The sequence below is a fragment of the Typha angustifolia genome, chromosome 15 (genome assembly GCF_048772165.1).
Source record: "Typha angustifolia cultivar Huaian chromosome 15, ASM4877216v1, whole genome shotgun sequence".
Taxonomy (NCBI): domain Eukaryota; kingdom Viridiplantae; phylum Streptophyta; class Magnoliopsida; order Poales; family Typhaceae; genus Typha; species Typha angustifolia.
This window is the reverse complement of record NC_133253.1, coordinates 13,829,885-13,853,790: the sequence shown is the minus strand read 5'-3', so window position 1 is coordinate 13,853,790 and position 23,906 is coordinate 13,829,885. Positions and strand designations below refer to the sequence as shown.

The window sequence follows — 23,906 nt, the reverse complement described above, 5'->3', positions numbered from 1 at the left end:
GCCATTATTTAAAAACCAAACCCTAGAGAAAACCATTCTGTTAAGTATAGTAATCTAATGAAACAAGGAGATAGAAGTGAGCCACTCAAGGAAGTATCTGCATCCCTTCTCTTCTTAGCTTGCTTTTGCATATTTAGAGCATTTTATAGGCCATACCTATCAACTGATTGACAGCTCCATAATACTTTTTTAGACTTTAGACCATAGAGCTATTGAATGTGCCACTAGATTTTTCATTTTTGGCTTCTATTTTGAAGGAAAATTGGTAACCTTCACTGTCTCTTTATGTGATATATGCTTTCCTTATTATTTCTGCCTTCCTTTTTGGAAAACGTTAGCAATTTTATTGTACCTAGAAAAATGGATAAATTCTACTGTGTAGATGGTAGTATATCTGTTGGATTAATAAAATCCTTAATGTGATGAACAATACAGTTTGTCTTGTAAAAGAATTCCATCGCCCAGGGGTATAATATAAATAACCCAAATTCGTGCAAGCTTGGCTCTCATTTGGTTGAACCTAAGCTTGAGGTTGGCTCGGGGTCAAGATGAGCCTAGTAATATGGGCTCGAGCTTGACTCCCATTATTAAGCTAGCTCATCTGGGCTCAGGATTTCTCGATTCCAAACATGTTCTATTCCTATTAAGCTAACTAGCCTAGTAAGAAAAAACCACTTAAATATTGGAAACACTCAGATTTGAATCTGAGTGGCCTATTTATGAGCAAAGCGCTCTAACCTACTGCACCACCACACATTTGTGTAAATTATTGAACAGAAAATATTAAGATTCCAAGGATCATGATCGGGATCGGGATTAAGATAGGCCGTCCGAACAAATGATATGTATCAGTTGCATCGACATATATTTTAAAATACAAAAATTCTAATAAGAAACAATAATAATAAGATATAGAAATATAAATTACTCATATATAAAGTCTAAATTACTTGTATAAAACTAAAAAAAATATTATTTTCTCAATCTCCATCTCTCTCCTCCTTTCTCAAACTCCATACAAAGTCTAAATTGCTTGTTTAATTTGTCTCACTATTTTGATGTTATTGATCCTCAACTTACCTCTAAATTTTGGGGAGAATGCCCTATATTAGGTATTAACTACACTTCCCAAGAAAGATGTACCTCTGTGTTTTGCTTCTGCTGTTATGTTGTGCAATAGGCCTCTTGTTTCAAATTATTATTTCGATAGCTTTGATGTTGATTGTGACCTGATGTAGGATTTTGAGTACTCTGAGCTAAATGAAGTTCTGCAATATTATCCACATGGTTATCACGGTGTTGACAAAGAGGGAAGACCTGTTTATATTGAAAGGTTGGGAAGGGTTGATCCGAACAAACTCATGCAAGTAACCACGATGGATCGATATGTAAGGTACCATGTAAGGGAGTTTGAGAGGAGCTTTTTAACCAAATTTCCGGCTTGCTCTATTGCTGCCAAAAGGCACATTGATTCAAGTACAACCATTCTTGACGTTCAAGGCGTGGTATGTTGCCCCATAATTGGAGTTACAAAAGAAGTGTGACTGTTCATTTTTTAAATAATCATGTCAATTACTCGTATGATGCTTTTGACTGCTCTATAGGGTTTGAAGAACTTCAGCAAGACTGCCCGGGAACTAATTATGCGGCTTCAAAAGATTGACAGTGATAACTACCCAGAGGTTTGTGATTTGCATTTCTACTCTTTGCTCCAACTTGGACCCAGGTTACTGTACTTAGATTCTTCTGACAAATCTTTCCTGAATGTTTCCTGCAGACATTATACCGAATGTTTATCATCAATGCTGGCTCAGGTTTTAGGCTGTTGTGGAACACTGTGAAGTCTTTCCTTGACCCAAAAACTACTTCGAAAATTCATGTAAGCTGTTGAATTTCGTATGAAGACAAGTTCCATCTAGAGATTCAAAATTGTATATTAAACTGCTTCTCGAATTTCTTTTAAGGTTCTTGGGACTAAATACCAAAGTAAGCTGTTTGAAATAATTGATCCCAAGTAAGTGCTGTAGCATTTGATTATCTTGGTTGTATTAAGTATTAACTTTTTATGGGTAATGTTTCACCTTTGTATTGTTCTAAATTATTCAGTGAGTTGCCAGAGTTTCTTGGTGGTTCTTGTACCTGTGCTGAACATGGAGGATGCCTTAGATATGAAAAAGGCCCTTGGAAAGACCCAAACATATTGAAGGTTTCCTTTTTTTTTTCCTTCTAATATCCTTTTTTATGGTATTCCACTCTAGTTTTTGAGTTGTAATCCTCATTTTCTTTTTTGGGTATTCAGATGGTCCTTAGTGGTGAAGCACAATGTTTTAGGCAAATCGTAACTGTTTCCAATGGTGAGGGAAAAATTATTGCTTATGCTAAGCCACAATGTCGCACAGTAAGTTTTTCTGCCTATTTCCTGTTTCAGAATCACTCACATTGCTACATTGTTAAGACTGATTTTGCATGTTCGGTCAGATAAAGGGTAGTGATACATCTACTGCTGAGTCTGGTTCTGAAACTGAAGACGTTACCTCCCCAAAAGCATCAAGGAGTTATATTTCGCATCCTCAGTTGACCCCAGTTCGTGAAGAAGTAAGTTGAATTTGTTTTGCCTGTGCGATAGGTGTAAGACTTTATATATATATATATATATATATATAAAGGTTTTATATGCATTATGGTATTAAAATTTGATTTTTGATTTTTATGCTTCAGATATACGAAGTTGTTTCTGCTATAATATATCCTCTTCAATATCTGTCCATTCCTGCTTGCCAAGGCTTAGTTTGTTGTAGTTGTTTATTTATGTCCTTTCCTGGACATCAAAATAACCAGGATTACCTGTTGCCTTACTTCCTAATTAGGGGCTGTTTGGTACTTAATTTTCTTAACATCAAGTTACAAACTATGAAAGGGCTAGTGTTAAGGAATAGGATCTGATATGCATGAAGGTAACGTCATTCTTTTCCTTTTAGTTGAAATGAGAATTCATTAATAAAAAAAGCCCAAAAAATTGCACCCATCTTCTATATGCATAAAGTATACCAACATCTTTTCTCAAAATGCATATGTAGTCAGGAAATTCCTGATCCATCTGATGGAAAGAAAACGTACAAGTTCTGTTGTAATTAGCATGCCAATTGGCTGCTTGTTTATTAAGGGAAAGAGGCAGACAAAAAATACCCCAGGATCATTTGAAATACTGCCAGGCTTATCATTGCTGATATTGTTGATAAAACCACCCATAAGCACTTTGCTAGCATTGAGGATATGTCTATACATTTCGGACATCTTTCATCTCTTGTTAACCCAAAGATTAAATTGGCCATACTTCTCATGAGCAGAAGCCACTGAAGGTTAGCACTATTCAAGATTTTGGAGGTTTTAGGATTTATAAAAGCAAGGCAAGCTAATCTAAGATTCTGAATATTTAGACTTCGTTTCTCTTTAGACAAATTGACAATATTCCACTTAATCATATGTGTGCCTTTTGAGGTTTTCTTCTCCCAAAATAAATTCTTGGAATTCCTAGCAATACCCTCAACAATACTAATAGGCAGCACATAGTTATTAAACTTAAAACTGGATAAGATGTTTATAGAAGAGTTAATTAGAGGCAACCTACTTGCTTGGGACAGTTATCCTTCTTCATCCCGTCAATTTACTGTTCACTTTCTCAAGCACCTCCCTTCAGTTCTTGACCTTAAGCTTCTAGGGGGGAATATTAGTGCCTAAATACCAGAAAGGATGTAACTATGACTAATATTTAAAGCATTCTTAATCTGTACATATAGTAGGGTCAATCTAACTAGGGCAAGGGTGAAAATGAATTGGATAGTGCTCAACTTATATCTAAATCCATATTTTTGCTCCAGATATAAATTTCGGATACAAATATTAGGCATATAGCAATATTTACAATAATATCCTAACAAAACAGATACATATGTTGATGGATATGGATTGGATCTCAAACTGATATGGAGATAGATCGAATACAGATTTGGATGACAACCGGATATGAATTGGATCCTTCAATAGTCTATATGCTTTTCAATTCTACTCATACAGTGGAGTTGGGGGTTTGTGTGATATGAGGTGTTCTTTTTTATAGTGCATGTGCTGCAAACAGATGCAGAGATGGAATGAAGTGGTGGACAAAACCGAACATCGAAAATTGAGAAGTAAAGAAATTTTAGTCCTTGTCTACAAGCTTTAAAAGTGATCTCCTTTGAAGTGGCATTACCCTTGTTTGGCCCCTTTGCTTGCTCTAATTGCCATTGCCAAGTTCTTCCTCTTCTTCTCCTACCATGTTGATATTAGAGAACATCTCTTTCTAAAACATAGAAGAACCTTACATAACATTAGCATATGTAGATAAGATCACTCTACTTCTTCCTTTTTCTTTTTAAATCAAACACCAATGTGTGAATCATAAAAGGAGCTCTCACTTATCAACTGTGTGATTTTCTTATACAAAACGAATTTCTGATTCACATCAGCCAAGTTTTTTTAACATCCTTTTTCTCAAAAATGACTCCAAGCTGACAATGGCTAACAGATACGAATGATGAGGAATGAAAGAAGATTAATTGGGTGTATTCAACGGAAAGAAGATCAATACCCTCTCCTAGTTCTCCGAAGGGGATCACTTTTAAAAGATTGTGAGAGGATATTTTCCGGAAATTGAGTTTGATTATGGTGGAATATTATATTTTCAAAACAATCAAATTTACATGAAAGAGAAAGCAAACCTGAAGCTTTAAGCTTCTTCTCCTTAATGTAGTCCCTCAAAGCTTTAGCATTTAGGCTTGCTTCCACCTAATCCAAGCACATCAAAACAATTAGACATCACAATCTTAGATAAAGCCCTAAGCATTCAAGTAAGAACACAAACCTGACATTTATCCAAGAGATTCTTCAAGCCATTCACAAGATCAAAGATTGATTGTTTGGACTTCCAACATCAAGGTAGAAGAAACCATCAAGACACACACATTGAGAAAGAGGAGGTTTTGTGGATTAGAAGGATGATGAAAAGAGAGACGGCGAGAGGGATGGAGGACTTGGTGGCTGCCAGTGAAGAGCTAGAGAGACAGAGGCGGTGGCAGATTAAGAGGGAGAGAGATAGAGGCTGTGAATGCCAGTGAAGGGGTTTCTTAGGAATGATGTCGCTGCTCCATTTTCTGATCAAATAGGGGAGAGAGTAGATGAAGGCTTCTATGTTAGGTTAGGGTTAAGGTGGGTAAATCATTATCTATAAGTAGGTAAACGGGTAGGATATCCAGTATCAGGATCCAATTAAGTAATGTGTAACCGTATCCGAATCCGGATCTGAGCTTCTTTCTAAACTTCTATACGAATCCAAAATGAGTAGTAAATTTGCACCCATATCCGGTCCGATCTGGATCGGTTAGCGGGTCCGGAGTTAATCGGACTCTCTTTCACCTCTAAACTAGAGACATAGAAGGCAGACTTGCTACAGTTAATCTTCTAATTAGTAATACTCCCATAAATCTTCAAAACTTCATTAATAACCTTGCAGCTAGCAGCAACGACTTTACTGATGATGAGCAAGTCATCAACATACATAAAATGGCAAATTCTATGATTTGAGTAAGTCAATAGAATGCAGAATCTCATGGGCTAAGAGGACATTGTCCCCTATGTACCTTGCCACCAAAGTAGATTGCTTAGGGGTGGTGATCTGCGCCAGCATAGGCTTTTAGTTTAGAGACAAGAAGCTTTGTTAATAGTTTTTATGTCACATTGTACCGAGAAATGGGTTGAAATTCAGTGACTAGCAGTATTTTGCATCACAGGGATACAAACAATGAAAGCCTCATTCCACTTGGTAGGTAGTTTGCCATTGAGTTGAAAACCTCTCAGGGACTGACACAAATCCTTATCAATGTGGTTCCAATACCTCTTATAAAATTCAATATGATAATCATATGGGCCAGGAGATTTGCCGAGAGGTATTCTCCACCATGCACATCTAATCTTATCATTAGAAAGGGGCACAGTCAAGTCATCATGACAACATGAAGGTATAGGAGAGAGACCCTTCCAATACTAATCAGAATTAGTCCATAAGTTGGAACAAAAATGAGAAAAGCATGCCTTATAGCTTCACAGTCCATAATCCTTTCCCCAGAATCCAGAAGTAAGGATTGATCGGTAATGCCTTTTGTTTTAATAAGGGTTGCAAGTTTTTCAAGATCAACAATCTGGGGCATTTAGGGCATCTATACAATTCTCAAGCTTACAAAGGCCATGCTTACAGTGGCAAGCTTCCCATACAAATCAGCAGAGTTTGAAGAATCAGAGTAGAAGAGAAAGGATTGTTTAGCAAGATTCTCTACTTTAAGATAGTCAAACTAAAAATGCTCAAATCTAGAGGGCCTATTCACAAATTTAGACCAAGGGAGACGAGAGATGCAGACAAGAGCATAATGAGATCCGGATCGAATAAGGTGAGAAATGGAAGCTGAAGGGAACAGATGAAGCCAATTAGCATTACTGCATTAGTGAAGCCTCTATCAAGTCTACACCAAACCGTCTCCACATTAGGTTGATTACTAGACCAAGTAAACGGAGGTCCAGAGAAACCTAGTTCCACAAGATTGGCATGATCAATACAGAGACTTAAGTCGTTACTACCTATATTTAAGGGAAAAGGTCTACCCTCTTTTCTATCATCAACACTAAGATAGTAACTGCAGCCATGTTCTCATTAAAAATTTCTGCGAATATAAGATGTGATAGCATATATATATATATATATATATATATATATATATATGAGTGATATCAGCCAAGATGAATTGTAGGATTTTGATGTAATAATACCATGAATCACTTGTGGTGAGGCCTTGAGGACAGCCATCGGGACCACAGAGTTCCACAGTATCTTGGGTCCACCAAACAAGCTTTGACTAAATACCTCAGTGAAGTCCCAATCTTTTCCAATCCTGCGAGCAATGTTGTTAGCTTTAGAAACATTAAACCTAGTTTCCGAAAGGAAAATAACATAAATTTTGTGACTCCTTACAAGATTTAAGCATCTGTTATGGTAGCCTGTTTCAGTGCCCCTCGACAGTCCAATAAACGATATTCATAAAGACAAGTTGGAAGTACTTTCCACCTGTGCAGTGCACTGTTGGAGGTTGCTCTGCCCCTCGCCAAACTTCATCAGGTCTACTTCGGCTTTAGGGATCATCCTTTTCTTTTTCTACAGGATCTCTTTTGAATCTTGAAGAGCCATTTGGAAGTCATGTACTTCCTAAACTTCCAAACCTCCTTAGGGATCTTGTTCCCTTGTCCACGAGCATGTGCCATTTCTAGTTCCCATCTAGATTCCTCCGATGAGGACAATGTCACTGCAGCGAGAGAGGCATGCACCTTTCTAATTGCCTCCTGGTAGGAGGCGATTAAGGGTTTGTGTCCAAGGAGGTTTGGTTTAGATTTAAGCAAATTTCCAACTTGATCCAATTTTGTTAAACTTGAGTGAAATTTGTGCGCCAAGGCAAATCAGGTCTAACCCGAATCCAATTCAAATCAATCTCCTTCCTACTCTCCAACCAGGCATGTGAATCCCCCCTTCCTCTTGAGCCGCGAGTTCCCTTTTTCTCAGTCATTCAACCTGTCTCTTGATACAGACAATTGCTAGTGGCACAGAAGTGACTGGCTATGAAATAACATGTTGATGTTGTTTTTATAACTAAATGTGGAATAGAAACATCAGAGAAATTGGGATTCATGTTAGAGGTTGAATGAAGGCTTACTTCTACTTGATTTGCCTATGTTTCGACATAAACTATCAGTCCAGAAGGCTTTTCTGAAGCTTATACTTTGTCGAAATTGTTAGAATGAAATATAAAAGATGAAATCCCATGTTTACAAGAGTTTAGGTTCTTTTATTGCACAAGTTGAGAGTGCAACAAAGAAGATAAATAGTCTACCTACCAACTAGTTTGTTGCTCATTTTCGAACAGGGAAAGCAAGACGAACTTCTATTCCTGACTTGTCTTCATTTCATTCTGACTGCTATGTGCTTGAGGCTACAACTAAAAGCCTGCTGAAAACTTTTCTCAATGTTTCATCATAGGTAGTTGTTATAATGTTGGTAGAAATTCAATTTCTTTTTCTTTCACAACCACAATATTCACCACTTCCAATTGAAAAACAAATTGAGGAAGTGGAAGTGAAACGACGTTCCTTTTATGAGAGATTTCGAGAATCGATCTCTTTCTTTATTTTGGTGGTTTTCTGTTTAACTGCTTTTTGTGTTACCGCTTTCGCGGGAGACTACGACAGCAATTGGCAGATTAACATACCAAGGGGACTTCTCATCCAAAGCTAAATGAAGCATCACCTGACGTCGCAAAAAGCTCTTTTTTCGAACGAAATTCAATAGTAAATCCCTCCACCACGGACAGAGACTAGGCTGCACCTTCTTCCTCTCCTGCTTGACTGCTTGCTTTAGTGCTTTACTGTAACAAGGGAATGGACAAATTCAAAAAGGAGTCAAAGAAATATAAAGGTTCCCTTTGGGTTTACAAATATTCATTATATGAAAGACCATTTGTTGCTCTGCAATAAAGCCAATCAAGAGATCACTGACTTCTTTTTGATTTTTTTTTCTTGACTCCTTTGCACTTTGATGCAAACTTGACTCCATGATGAGTAATTTACAACTGCTTGGAGAAAAGCATTAATTCTCACAATTTATTGGGTCCTTATATGTTAGCACCCGATGGGTATCACCCGGTTAGTTCAGAATGGATAAAAGAGGATTAAAAGATAGGATGGTTTGACCATGTAAAATGTTGGAAACTTCAACAAGCCCTTAGCACATTGCATGGCCTTTGGCACACCCTTATTCAGATATTTAGGGTTTTCTAGGCCTTAAGATATGTTTTAATGGTTAAATGAAGGTCTTTGAGCCCTACATATTGGTGTAACACATTCAACTATGCGTAGGAATAGGAATATGAGTCATCGTCCCTCGCGGTAGATCTACTAAAATAATATGATAGTTAGAATGCAATTTGATGATTTTTTCCAATTTCATTTTTTATTCTTTTAAAAATTGGAACAGAAGTATGTGAAAGCCCTAACTTTGTACTTACGGCTGCAGTTTCAACCAAAAATAATGAATATGTAGTAGATCTAGTTGGATTCTAAACAGTTAGATTCCGATTTGATGATTTTCCTACTTCCACTTTAAAAATAGTGTAGAATTTTTGGGAAAACCTCATTCGTATCTATTTGTCAATGTTAATCAATAGATGCAATTAAGCTAGGATCAACATGTAGTACTTGTACTCAACTCTGACAACAATTAAGCTTCAATTTTACAAATTTTCCTGATTTGTTTTCTTCTAAATTTTGTGTAATTAAGCTTGATATCAACTCCTACACCCTTTCTCTTTCTCTCTGACACCCACTCCTACCTCTCTCTCACACTCGCTTTCACTCTCCCTCTTCTATCTTCCTCTGTGTTGTGCAGCAACAGAGAGAATGAAAGGGAGAGCAAGAGCGGACTAGAAGAGAGAGAGTAGCAGAGAGTGATCTTTTTGGACTTGCAATTATGTTTTTTATTTTTCTGTCATTTTTTCAAAACTTTAAGATCCTTTTTGTATTTTAAAATAATTTTTTTTTAATTTGTATATAATTAAAAATAAGTCTGATAGCAAAACCCAATATTGGTGGCCGAAATGACTGATACGGCAGATAACATCTTTTTTAGGATGGCCAATCCTAATCCCAATATTTTGAACCTTGTTGATTACACGGTAGTTGAAGGAGAGTGGAGTTGGAGAATTATGAGCTGGGACTAGTGTCTGTCATACAGAATTTATTCTAGGTTTGGTTGGATAGTAAGCAACTCAAATCTAGTGGATCTAGTCATCACTGTTTGAACAATATTATTGTTAATATAACTGTTTCAAACAGATTTATATATGGCAGAAATAAATGATGCAATGGGTTAATCACTCTAATAGTTTGATTAGGCGGCAAGTGAGGCATGATCTTGAAAATTATGATGCTCTCGCCCTTCTTCTCCCATTCTCACTTCCAAATTTCCATCATAGAGCAGTATTACTTCATGTGCCCTAAAACTTGCCCAACATGCTTATGATCACTTGGATTAATAGTTTAATACATAGTCAAACTATAATATAAGGCTTGATGAGCATGTACCACCTATTAATTACATTCTTACCTGTGTTCACATTGGGATGCAAGTAACAAAAGATTTGAGGGCATATTTCATTGTACATTTGGGTACATATAATAATGCTTATCTTCGAATTTATGAAACCTATTATCTTTTCTATTTAAGCGAATTTGCATGCAAGTAAAGGGATAAAGTCAGATGCATTGAAACTTCCCTATCAAATGGTGCATGTATAGTTGAACCTTTTGAACAAGCTTTGCTAGAAAATTAAGTATTAATCCTTCTTTACTCTTTCAATAGTGTGAGTCTAAAAATAGGCCCTTCTCTTAGGCTCCAGATAAAATAATAACATGGTGTTGTTGGTTCATAACTTCATTAATAACTCATAATCATGCACCTGTTATTAGCTTGATGACAACCTAACAATAGGTCAACATTTTTTTTTAATTTCTTCTACTTTATATGACTTTGCAAATTCTTTTTCTATATTAAAAGAGCAAACTATGAAGAAGGTTGTCAAACCCAATATATTTACCTATAGTTCATTTATGTTCTAGCAGGTGAAAATGGTCAAGGCAGCTAGCTTTCCAGCAGGCCTTTCTCAGTACGAAGAATGTATTCCCATGGTTGACAAGGCTGTGGATGCATGCTGGAAGAAAGAAACTTCTTCCAGTAGGCTTTTCCCATCAAAAGGTTTGTGAATTTGTGATTATGTAATTAGCTAGTACTAGATATCATCTTCATGTTCTGTACCCTTGATATTTTAAAGAAGCCACATTAATAAATACTTACTGGCCTGGTTTTGTTATACTAGTTAACCATAGTTTCCAGTTTCGGCCAATTCTAAGTGGGATCGGCTATGGCCGTTCCCGATCCGGGCCGAAACCAGTTTCGGCCCTGCAGCAGTAACTACTGCTGTAGCTGTTAGCATAGCCGCTAGCAGCTACAAAGAGAGAGAGAGGGGGGGGGGGGGGGAGGGGGGGAAGATAAAAAGAGAGAGTAGGATATCTCAGACTAACAGTTAGAAGGATAGGAAAGAAGAGAGGGAGGAAGAGAAATTTAATTTTTAGGCTTTATATGTGAGTAATTATTATTTCTTATTTTCTTATAAGTTTTTCAAAATTTTTTAAAATTTCTCAACATTTTTAAATAATATTTAGAATTTTATTTAATTAAAATAGTCTAATTTGATTCAGGCGGCCGATATGGCCGATACATATCGTTTTTTCAGACCGCCGATCCGGATCTCGATACCGATTTTCGGAACCCTATAGTTAACACAGTTGTAGCTAATGTTTGCTCCTTTTTCTCATTGTATTGCTTTAGTAGTACCTCACTGTTGTACAGACTGAGTGAACATCCAATCTCTACATCTGCAACAGTGTCCCATATGCAATAAAAAGCTGCTCTATAATTCTTGTGAAGATGTTTGCTCATATTGGGCATCACAGATATGATTAACTTTGAATTATCCAGCTAATATAACTTAGGCTTTTCTCTTCCTGGCAATTTTTGGAGTCATATCTACATAGATAAACATTGAATTTACTTCCAACATATGAAATTAACTATTGCTTTAGCATCTCATTGCTGTGGAGATATGAGGACAGATCAGATTTATTGGTCTGTTAGTCTTCTATGCAGTAAGAACCTACTCTTATATTCCAGGTTAAAGATATTTGGCTGTAATTCATCATGGTGGTTGACTTCGAATTTCATAAATATCTTATTACACTTTAGGTTTTCTTTTTCCTAGTAGTTATAGGATTTTTTATACAGGCTTATATTTTGAATATGGTTCCAACGCATTGATGTAGAAAATACTGCTTTCTCATCTTCCTTTCTTTCCATAAGTCCAATAAACTGAAGAAGTCAGAAAAACTCACGAAATAGTTTGAGGTTCACCCGACGTTTTGAAAAGTGCCATTGGTATGCGAGTGATCACCTCATGGCATAGCATATAAGCGGTAACAATATGCATCAGCTGTATCAGTCGATCCATTTCGGTCGACTAGGATCGGGATTGGCCATATTGATCAAATCCATTTCGGTTGATCCAAATTAGGGTCAGTTGGAACTTCAACCCATGATTTTAATATATTAAAGTAGGAAAAATTACAATTTACCTTCTGTGGTTTGGTTTGATTTCAACTTACTCTCCTATGCTTCAAACTTAAGCACTTAAACTCCTAGAGTTTAGACCAAGTTGCAACTGTTAGTTAATCATTAACTGAGACGTAAAGGAAATTCAATTGTAAAGATGAAATTGATTTGAAAATGATAGGGTTTTTTGGTCATTTTGCAATTTATTCACGACGGGAGATATTGACTTCGATGAACACGGTTACCTTTGGAAAATCTAACATATGCAATTTGGTCTACAGACTTTGGATCATGAAGGAGTTAAGTGCTTAAGTTTTAAGTTTAAGGAGGTAAGCTAAAACCGATCTAAACTACATATATAATCTGCACATTGAAATAATTATGTATGGTATGATATATACACCAATCTAATCAACATATTTTTAGTAACACATACGCAAACATAAATATCACACAATAATTTAGATGAAATAATCAAATCGCAACTTCACAAAGTCTTTCACAGTTTGACATACTAATTAACAATTTGACACAATAAATCACAATTTCAGAAAATAATCACAGATCACACATAATTTTATAACTAATTCATATGAAATAATCAAATCGTAGAAAGGAGATGATAGAGATAAGGGTATGTGGTCTGCTAGAGAGAGGTGGTCAGTGGCAATGTTTGAAAAATCGGGATCGGAATCGGCATTCCAAAAAAATGATACGTATTGATTGGATCGACCGTATTAGTCGCCTGGATCAAATCAGACTTTGTAATTATGTAAATTTAATATGTTATTTAAAATTGCATGAAAAGTTCTAAAAATTTAGAAATTTTTTTACCAAAAATAAGAAAATAAAACAATAAACTATGATGCAGTAAAAATTGAAAAGAAGAAGATATTAGAAAAAGAGTGAGTGGAAGAAAATCAAATAAAAGAAAAAAAAACCATAGTGCAGTGAAGAAGAAGAAAAGAGAAGAAAAAGGGAGAGAGTGGAAGAAATAAGAAAAGCAAAGAAAGAAATAAAGCAATAAATTAAAAAATTATATATCGCAGTTTGTCGGAGTTCGCTGGAGTTAGATTTGCGTTGTCGAAGTTAGATCTGCGTTGCCGGAGCTAGATCTTTCCATAAGAAAAATAATAGTTATATGACAAGGAGAAAAAGAGAGAAAGAAAGAGAAAGAGAGAGAGTGAGAAGAACGATAGAAAGAGAGAAAGAGAGAAAAAGAGAGTGAGAAGAAAGAGAGAGTTTGGATCGGGATCGGGTTGAGCCGTTCCTGATCTAGATCGTGGTAGTGTGTGGAGGGGGTGTGCAAAAGAGAGGGGAAAGGTGGTGGTGATCAGGGATCGGTGGATAATGTATTAATGTGACGGTGGCTGGTGATGGAGGCAAAGAATGTGAGATTGTAACTGTGTGAGAGAGGAGATAGATCACTAACTGTTGAGAGAACACTTATCACCCTTGAGAGAAGAGAGTGCACATTTCGAGAATAGAGTGTATAGTTAGAGAAGAAGAGATGGAATGTTGGATTGGGAATTTGAGACTTTTAAGTTATGAATTAACATAGAAATTACACATGTTTTGAAAGGCGACTATGAGTGGTGGGCAGTCACCCCACCACCTAGTGTTGAGGCAGGTAGATTTTAAAATATAGAAAAAATAAAAATAGTTATATATGATTTATATACTAATATAGTATATTATGTATATAAAAAATTTAATAGTGTAATTTACAACGATATATATATATATATATATCATGCAGCCAACGATGAGCCTATGAGTGTGGGTGGGTGCATGATAGCTACGAGAGAGGGCGTGATGGAGAGAAAAAAGTGAGTGGGTGATACTTGGCAGCCAAAGAAAGGGTGCAAAAGGTGAGAAAAGAAAAAGAAAGAAAAGTTCCCTATGTAAGAGAAGACAGAGAAGAAAAATGAGGAGAAAGAGGAAGAGCACTCACTCGCTAGCTGTTGCTTGCTGCTCGGTCCAACTGTGAAATTACTGCCGCCTACCCCCTTTGTAGGGTGAGCGATACTCCCCACCAAGGCAACTGCATTGGCCATGATTACCACTACATTCTGCAAAATAATTGCCACCAAAATCGTTTCAAAAATATCATTCCATTAGTTAAATATAACTAAGTATGATTAAAACCGAATTTAGGCTTGAGAATGACATTTTGCCCTTGCATAAATTGTTTAAATGATTTAAAAGCTATCCAGTATTTTATCCAATATCTTAATACAAGGAAAATATTTTCTTTTTTGTTGACAAAAATCTTTGATAAATATTTTACACTATAAACTTCAAGTAGGCACAAATTGTTGTAAATTACACCACTAAAATTTGCATTTCCACACCCACACCCTTATTTGCGCCTACTAGGATCTGCCAACTACACCCACATTTGCTCTAAACCCAACCTGCTTACCTGTAATTGGGCCATCCTCGCCTACACGACCCTCAAAAGACCGCCTTTGGCCTAGCTGCATTGTTGGGTCACTTATGTGTATACGTGGTGGACCATTGACTGCCTTAAATGCTATTCAAAACACTGGATTCACTACTATATGGCTTTCTTCTTCCCAGGTCTCTACTACTTAGGGCCTGGGAAGGACAAATGTATTCACTGTAACCTCATTTTTAAAGTGGTTTATTTTAAGACTCTCATGACCTCTTAGATGCAAAGCGTAAAGGTCACATCAAGTGATGCCCTCATGCGAATATTATGTTAATAAGAAAAATAATATAAGATGGATATATGTTGTATGAGTTTAGTAAGTTCTTTTTGTGCGATTATTCAATTTCTTTATCATGTTTCTTTTAATCCAGGGGCTTTTCCTTTGTCGGATACAATGAAACATCCTGAAGGTCCTCTTGCTCAAATAATTGCAATGCTTATGGCATTTCTCATTACCATCCTGACAGTTCTGCGCTCAGTCACTAATCGTATGACAAAGAGATTACCTGACAGAATTTCTGAGCTAGAAGACAAATCTTCTGCATATTATCTGGACTCTACGCCAGAAGAATACCGCCCCCCTTCACCAACTCCTGGGTTCACTGAAACAGACCTCCTTTCTTTGGTGTTGAAAAGGCTTGGGGAACTTGAAGAGAAGGTTGAAATTCTTCAAGCAAAACCATCTGAAATGCCTTCTGAGAAAGAAGAGTTGCTTAATGCTGCTGTTCGCCGGGTTGATGCATTAGAAGCTGAGCTTATTGTTACTAAAAAGGTGAAGGTTTTCAACCTATTTACCCCTTTGACTGCAGTCAGTTTCCTATTTTAGGGCAAACACTGGACATCTACCACCATTTTGCTAAAATGTTACAGTTTATCAAACAAGATTTTGCGACAATTTTTTCTCAACAAGTTGATCTTTCATTATAGCAACTGAACTTACACTCACTCAAAGAAAAAACAACAGCAATAACTAAGCTGACACAATTTCAATGATAATTTGTAGACGATATATGTAGCACTTTCCATTTCCTTTAGTTTGATTAGGTTTTTCCTTTTTTTTCTTTTCCATCTGGCATTTAAAGTCTAGTCTATTTACTGACCACTGCTTATCCCTGTTGGTGATTTTTATATGGAAAAGTCCATGTCTAAATATGTATTGGTTTTCATGACATACGTGCAGGCTTTACATGAGGCTCTCATCAGACAAGAAGAACTTCTTGCATATATTGACCGCCAAGAGGAGGCTAAATTTCGGGTTTGTAAAGATCTCTCCCCTGCACTTTCGATCTTTGTTTTTTTAAAGCACTTTTGACTGGATGTTCTTTATTGTAAACTTTCGCAGAAGAAGAAATCTTGCTTTTGAACTGAGAGTGCACAGACCCATTCTACCTTTTCACTTTGTTGTTCGTGTTTCACATTGAAAGGTGATTTTGAGGTGCAATTACTGCAACAGATTTTCAACCACAGTTATCTGAGCATCTTTGAGTGTTCAGTGAGATATATAAAGCTGATCAAACACGTCAAGTTTAGACCACCTTCATCTGCTGCGTTTCTAAGTATTTGTGTTCTCCTCACACTCATATCTTTACTAATGTAGTAGCAAAGATATGAGTGTTGTTCTTTCACTGGCAAACATTGTATCTCTCAGCCATGTTAAAGGGAGGTAATATAGTTTGTGTATAAAAAATCTACAGCTAGTACCTGCAAGTGTTTGTGAAGTTTTTGACCAAACTATGTTCCAAGCTTTTTTTACCGAAATGAATTGGCCCTCAAACTTATTAGAGGGGCAATCTATTTCGATTAAAAAAATAAAAAACTGGTCAGGTTGGTCAAAAAATCAGTGTTTGTGATGTTACTTGTCTATAGAGAAGAATCTGCAGTTAGTATCAGCAGGTATTTGGGATATTGCTAGATGTGTATAATAGTTTGTGATCAGTTAGATTTCCAACTACAAATGAGATCACTATCTCAGATGTTGCTCGAGTTAAGGTTAGATTGACCGGATTTGATCCTACCTTATCCATCATCACTGTCTTCTTTGTCGATTTATTAAATGAATCATTTAAATACGACTAGATGTCTATCGGGCAAAAGGATGCAGGTATACTAGCAGGAAAAAAGAATTTAATCCATAAATTAATATATGCAGGGACAATGTGATCGCAAGGAATCATAGTATTTTCACTGAAACCTTGCACCAATTTACACCAAGAAGAAACATACGAGAGTACAACCAATATTATATGCTTCTCTTTTGCTATTAATCTGCCCCTCAATTCACAACCGGTCTTCGTCCTCCCTCTATCTATCTACCAGCAGAATGGGTTCTGCATACAATTTTAAAGTAGAAAAGTTTCATGATATTAGAAAAGAGGGGAAAATTAATAGCAAAAGAGAGACAAGATAAACACTAAACTCTGAAGTCGTAAATGGGAAAATATAACAAAATCACCTAATAAACTACTATTGAATAATTTGGCACCCGGTATGACAATTTAAGCTAATCTATAGAAATTCAAAAGTTAACTTACCAGCCTGCTCGTCTTCTTCTTGTCAATGTATGCAAGAAGCTCCTCCTGACGACCAAGAGCATCCTCAAGAGCCTGCAAAGAACCACAGGAGTTATCATCCTTCAGTATCTGAACTTCTAGTTTCTTTGTGCATTAAAATATACACTTTCTAATAGCATAAGCTGACCCAATAGCAGCAAAAAGACAGACTTATATGGAATCTACATCAATATTTTCAAGTAAGGTACTCTGATGCTTTCAAACAAGAATTATACCATAGTTGAGACGAGTATCCAGTAATGTTCTTACATACCTTCTTGGTTGATGCAAGCTCAGCTTCTAGAGCATCGACGCGGCTAACAGCAGCTTTCAGCATCTCCTCCTTCTCCGATGGCATCTCAGCAGGCTTCATGCTGAGGATGTTCACCTTCTCTTCGAGTTCCCCAAGGCGCTTCACCACCGCGGAGAAATCAGCAATACACACTGCTGGCTCAGGGAGCTTGCCTTGCTGCATTTGTCCTTTAACCATTGTGTCTGGGCAGCAGCCAATGCTCCTGCTGTCTATTGCCGCATTGCTGATCTTCTTCTTCGGCATAACACGTCCGACGCGAAGTATAGTGGCGATGCCCATGACGAAGGCCATGACTCCTGAGAGAATGTGATTACTGAGACCATTTGATACCCTGCAAGCTTCTGCTAGAGCATAGGCATCTGCAAGGGAAAGATATCAATCAAGTGTGAGGTGTTATTTCATGTAAAACTGAAAACAATGAGAAGATTTTTAAATGAACCTTTAGATGTCGTGAGTTTCTCGTCTCGTACAGCCTTATTCCAACTCGCATCTACGGCCTTGTCGATCATCGGAATATAATCGTCGTAAGAATATAAAGGAGGGATGTGCTCCTTAACCATTGCAACCTGCTGCATGCTAGTTTTGTGTCATCTTCTTATTTCAGATTGAAATCAAGTATCTTAGAGATAGTAACGAAAACAATTGTCATTGATAAATGACACATTATATTGGTGTCTCTACTATCAAGTTTTAAAGTTAAAGGTGTCCATATAATATCCGAGGTGATAGAACTAGTAGCTAATGTGGTGTGCACTTATATTTCTTTGCTAAAATAGGCATTGTAATGAAATGGTAATGGTCGATTGGTTAAAATTAAGTTGATATTATTCAGTTAATAGAGGATTTTAACTAAATGGTAGTAAATACATATCTAATTACCTGGTGTTCTGGATACCCTAATTCCTCCCGAACGGGCGACAAATGTGGATGCTCAATCAAACCCCTCAAGATTTTGGAATCATCGGTAGCTATAATAGTCTCGACGCGGAAAGGATCCTGCTTCTTTAACTTAGAAAAAAAGAGTGTTTTACTCATTAGTGCTTAAACATGCACGTACGACGATAATTGAAAAAAATGAAGGTAAACGCTAGTTGGAAAATTGTATCACCTTGGCGTAGAATATCTCATCCTCAGAAATAGTCTTCTCATCAGCCTCAAACGGAGTCATATTTGGCTTTCCGCATCTCCCCACCCCATTTTGAACCATCTAAATATCATAGAATTTTAAGTACTAATGCAATGGAATTTTCTAATACTTTCAACTTGCATCCATTAACCTCTACGACAAACTTACAAGCTTATTTGATAAAGGAATAAAGAATTTAAAGTAAGGTGGAAATGAAAAACCTTCAAAATTTCAGGATCCTTCCATGGGCCTTTGTCGGAGTGAAGACAACCACCTTCACAGTTGCAAGTGCCACCGAGGAACTCAGGCAATTCACTGTCAAAAGCTCATGAAATGAGTGTCATAAGTTTCACCCATCAATTTTTATATGACAACTTTTTGTTAACATATATGAATCAATGTTCAAGTAGAACGTGAAGTCTTAAGCAAAACCTGGCATCAATCACTTCAAGCAATTTGCTCTGGTACTTATTACTTAGAACCTGATAAGAAATTATCATTGAATATGGAAGTTTATGATCAGAAACAATATTGACAGTGAAAAAGGATTAGAGCTTACGTGAATCTTTGCCGTGGTCTTTGGATCTAGGAAAGACTTTACAGTGTTCCAGAGCAGTCTAAATCCCTGACCGGCATTAATGATGAACATGCGACACAATGTCTGGATAGAACAATTTACTCTTTTTTTCATATGTCATGTTTCATGCCTAAACTCCTATTGGAAGAGTCTATAAATTTTTCTTTATGTCAAAATGATGATGAGTACCTCAGGATAGTTATCGCCGTCAATTTTCTGAAGGCGACCAATTAGTTCTCTTGCAGCCTTGTTGAAATTTTTGTACCCCTAAGATCATAGCCATATCATATTCATGTAAAGGAAGAAAAGAAAAGTAAAACTTCAAGGAAAAGATCATCTTATTTTTACAAAGAGCTCCTTATGCAGACTCTTTAAGAGTGTTGGATTCTTATGCGTTTAGCTTCAACATATGGCCTTTGATTGATAAAGTAAACTCATTGGAAGCAAACACTCTACATACCACTCCTTGCACATCAAGAATAGTTGTGCTTTGATCAATGTGCCTTTTGGCTGCAATTGAGCAGGCTGGGAACTTGACGGCGAAGGTCCTCTCGAACTCCCTTACATGATACTTAACATACCGATCCATGGTTGTAACTTGCATCAGCTTGTTTGTGTCAATTTGTCCAAGTCTTTCAATGTAAACAGGCCTGCCTTCCTTATCTACTCCATGATTACCTTGTGGATAGTGCTCCAAGACCTCTTCAATCTCTTTGAAGTCAAATTCCTGAGCAATAAACAGTAGGAAGCGATACTAAATGAGTCACAATGACACGATTGATATATTTGCAAGGACCAAGAACTGAACTTGCAATTTGATATGCTTTATAGTTTCCTTCCTCTGAGTTACATCTTTCACTCTACTCAAGAACTTATTTGAAAATGAACTTTAAGATGCTTAAAAGTAAGTTAGTTATTCAATTAAAAGAACTTTAAGATGAACCATAACTTATCATGAAATTGATTAAGCTGCAAGATGTTGTTAGAAGTAGATAATAAGGTGAGCAAGAACAATAACCTCCATTACTGTGTCTGCACCGAATTCCTTTCTCCATTGGAGCATATCAGACCACATTTGCTTTGTTTTCTCAATGTCGAACTTCCTTGCTTTCAGAAACCTGTTACGGTAGACATGGTCTTGATTAATTCGTCAAACACATGCAATACATGGAGTACTTATCTAATTGAACACTAAATTTTATATGTATATTGAAGTGGAATGCCATGATATCATCACCTTAGCATCATATGGTAGTCATCATGTCTTGATGGTAGAAGCTCTTCGAGTATTAGAATTTGACGGAATGCATCGACGGCCTGCATTTCCTCAGCATCGTGCACGTCCTCAATGGCGACAGACATGACCTTGCTGCTTCTCCTACCCCTTTTTGTCAAGGAATACCTGAACTTTGTGGAGGCATTGATTGCCTTCTTCTTCAGGGATCCAATCCTAGTTTTCCTCTCATCCTCTGAGTTCTCAACATCAGATCTTCTGTCTCTTTTATCTTCTGGAATGCCGTCAAGACCTGCCAGAAATAAATACAAATGGTAACATAATCACGAAACGAAAACCAAAGAAGCAGTGAGTTTGCTACAACATTCTTCACTGTTGAGATGTTGCACATATATATACCTATGTCTACTAGGAAATGAAGAACTAATCCATTCAAAACAAATTTGTTTAGTTACACGTTCCTCCATTGTAATATGATGTTTCAAATATATATAACATCACCTTTTTATCCAAGAATTAGTGAATATCATATTTTGTATGTCTAAAAGCAACGGAATGCTTGTTTATATAGAAGACAAGTTCATTAAATTGTGCTTGATTCTACTTTAAATGAAAAAGGTTGATGACTGTTCTGATTTTACAACAAAAATAAGGTTCATGCTTCGCTTAGTGCGGGCTGGCCATGATTAAGGACAAGACATTGTTCTTGAACCTTATTTTTGTAGATCGTTAGGAGAAAAGAGACTCACCGCCTTTGGTAGATCGTTCGAGTGACAAGACATTGTTCATGCTTCGCTTGTGCGGGCTGGCCATGATTAAGGACAACAAACGGGTGGAGAGTCAAGAACACATCAATTATACCAGGCTAGCTAGGGGAACCTCTTTGATACCTGAAATATGATTCATATGAAAAATAAAAAGAGAGAAAAAAAAAGTGTTCAAGATTTCTAGAGTATAAAAGAGGATCCTAAAACGTAATAATTAAGGTAAGACCATAGAGCTCTAGAATTCATAACTATTTTGACTGCAAGATAGAAAGTTCAGAATTTTCAGAAAATTCTTGGTTTCCACATATGCATCTATAACAAAGCAGTGCAGATTAAAATTGAAATGCATTGGTTTCCAAGATCTAGTTTTCTATATCTCACAAAGGTGGTTTGCAGACTTGACCTCAAGGAGAGATGATGCCATAAATGATTCAAATGGGAAACGGGTAAAGAGGAGAAATGAAGAAAAATCAAGTGAATTAGTTATATATTTACAGAAGAAGGTGATTGATTGCACCAACCAAGCAAAACTTTGCTATTGTGACCTTACGTCTGTAGCACTTGCTAATATAATCTTATAAACGAGTAAACAAACATAAAATGTACCATAACACAAGAAATCGATAGAAACCTAATCATTTGACAGCGAGATCAGAATCGGCTAAGAGTTGAACAAGACGACGGTCAATAAAGAAAAGAGAAGGGAGAGAGGAGAAAAGAAGAGAAATTTTAGCAAGAGTTGGAGGTGGAGAGAATGGATGTTTAAATGTCCATAGAATGCGCTGCGGAGATGACGGCAATTAGGACAGGGCAAGACGATAAGAGAGAAAGAATTAGAGAGTGGTTGTTGACGAGGTCTCTGCTTATTTTTGGTGTAATATTGAGAGATTTTGGTGAAAGGAAAGCCAATCCATTCCATTTTAAGCCCTCCTCTTCATCCTAAAAATAGTAATAATACAAGGTAGTAGTTGAGAAAGAGAGAGAGAGAGGACCAACAACCAGTAACGGCTATTTCTCAGGAAGGGGATTGGATCAGCTACCTAACTTTACACAGCAAACAACATCATAAAGGAATGTGATTGGAGAAGCCCAGCAGGAATGTTTGTATGTAGTTGGTAATATCTATTGGAATTTGGAAAGGATGTCTACTAGTTGAATCCTCCTGTGTTAAATGAAGATAAAATAAGTTTCAAGTTTCAAAGTCCATTTGATCTTTTATATGATAACAAGTTATTAGGATGTCAACTACCACTATGGCTTGAGGCGAATCACCATTTATGTGGATTAGAAGAAGCATAGCTTGTTGACTGTTTATCATTTATTTATGTGGAACTTGTGACTAACAACTCTCTCTCTCTCTCTCTCTCTCTCTCTCTCTCTCTCTCTCTCTCTTATGTTTTTCTATATGATATTTATTTTGAATGATTTATTTACTGTTAGATAAAGGCCGAGTCCAACCATAGCAAAATTTGTACTTAGATATGAACAATGGAATCTAAATCAATTCAAAAAGCTTCAGCACATAAAACTATAAACCCTAAACCCTAAATCCTACTAATTGATTGGAGCTACGAAAGGTGACGAGCATTGATAATGACGACGCTAACCTGTTGGACGAAATAATTGGCAGTATCCAGGATTATTAGTTAACTTATCTAATTAATGAGTTATGTTCATGTTGGTTTGAAATTAACCTGATTCAACTCAACAAAACTTAAACCTGACCGAACCTAACTCATCTCCCTAAGGTGAAGCACCAACCCTAGATGGTTCATGGAATTTGGCTGAAAAGTTGAGTTTGGCAAAAAAAGTTGAGTTTGAATCATGAGTTCTTAAATCGTTATCTTCGTAAGCAAAATGTTTCATTAGAGAAGTTCAAAGCCCCCAAGTTTAAGATATCAGTTTGGTTGGAAGCATTATTTGTTGGTTAGTCACTCTAAGGATTTGTCCATATTAGAGTTATTAGATTTAAATATTATCTAATTATCTTATTTCATGGTGACTTTGTATAAATAGGGGTCAACCCCTCTTTAATCAAATGTGAAATACAAAATATTTCTCACCACTCTTCTTCTCTCCTCTCTTTTCTCTTCTCCTCTCTTTTCCTTCAAACCCAATCTAGGGTAATCCCACTATCATTTCATGGTATCAGAGCGTCCCGATCTCTAGCTCTCACTCTCTAATAGTCATCTCCCTCTTGGATCGTTTTTCACCATCGTTGAGCTTGGGAGCTGCCGCCTCACTCCTCGAGCTCGTTGATGCTACAACAGCCACTGCCGCAACCTCCATCACCACAGCCACTACAGCAGCAGCAGCAACGGCAGCTACAGCTGTCCCTGTTTTCAGGGGCAGTAGCACATCCACTCATCCTCGTGAGTTCCTGCAACTGCAGCAGCCACAGCCACCGCAGCAACAACAGCAACAACGATAGTCGCAGTTGCCTCTGTTTTTAGCAGCAGTAGCAGCACAAGCATCAGTCTCCTTCCTCTTCTTAGTTCAGAAGCAACAATGCAGCAACCACCCTTTAAGCTGTTGTTCTTAATCAAGCTGCCTTTCATCTCCTTTAATTCTGACAGCTCGGCACCACTGTTTT

General features: G+C 36.9%; 2 protein-coding genes across 4 annotated transcripts in view; one reads left to right on the top strand and one right to left on the bottom strand.

Moving 5' to 3' along the window:
* The window catches only part of LOC140777803 (phosphatidylinositol/phosphatidylcholine transfer protein SFH8-like), a 42,614-nt gene extending 25,964 nt beyond the window's left edge, over positions 1 to 16,650 (top strand). For 2 of the 3 annotated variants that reach the window (XM_073122156.1, XM_073122157.1), the window contains exons 5-15: positions 1,239 to 1,505; positions 1,605 to 1,682; positions 1,778 to 1,879; positions 1,965 to 2,014; positions 2,107 to 2,206; positions 2,300 to 2,398; positions 2,479 to 2,595; positions 10,747 to 10,882; positions 15,119 to 15,519; positions 15,928 to 16,002; positions 16,090 to 16,650. In XM_073122156.1, coding sequence (XP_072978257.1) covers positions 1,239 to 1,505; positions 1,605 to 1,682; positions 1,778 to 1,879; positions 1,965 to 2,014; positions 2,107 to 2,206; positions 2,300 to 2,398; positions 2,479 to 2,595; positions 10,747 to 10,882; positions 15,119 to 15,519; positions 15,928 to 16,002; positions 16,090 to 16,110 — 1,446 coding nt within the window. In that variant the 3' untranslated portion in view covers positions 16,111 to 16,650. The remainder of the gene's footprint in view (positions 1 to 1,238; positions 1,506 to 1,604; positions 1,683 to 1,777; positions 1,880 to 1,964; positions 2,015 to 2,106; positions 2,207 to 2,299; positions 2,399 to 2,478; positions 2,596 to 10,746; positions 10,883 to 15,118; positions 15,520 to 15,927; positions 16,003 to 16,089) is intronic. The other variant, XM_073122158.1, reaches the window with a different exon arrangement.
* A 406-nt stretch (positions 16,651 to 17,056) lies between these two features.
* LOC140776990 (phosphatidylinositol/phosphatidylcholine transfer protein SFH12-like) lies at positions 17,057 to 20,689 on the bottom strand. Its single transcript, XM_073120889.1, has 13 exons — positions 20,550 to 20,689; positions 20,331 to 20,430; positions 19,773 to 20,039; positions 19,502 to 19,579; positions 19,295 to 19,396; positions 19,168 to 19,217; positions 18,957 to 19,050; positions 18,718 to 18,816; positions 18,489 to 18,617; positions 18,049 to 18,175; positions 17,571 to 17,968; positions 17,279 to 17,350; positions 17,057 to 17,074 (listed from the first exon to the last, which is right to left on the bottom strand). Exons 1-13 carry the CDS (start codon positions 20,672 to 20,674, stop codon positions 17,057 to 17,059), a joined length of 1,659 nt encoding a protein of 552 aa, XP_072976990.1. The 5' UTR covers positions 20,675 to 20,689.
* Between the last annotated feature and the right edge of the window lie 3,217 nt (positions 20,690 to 23,906).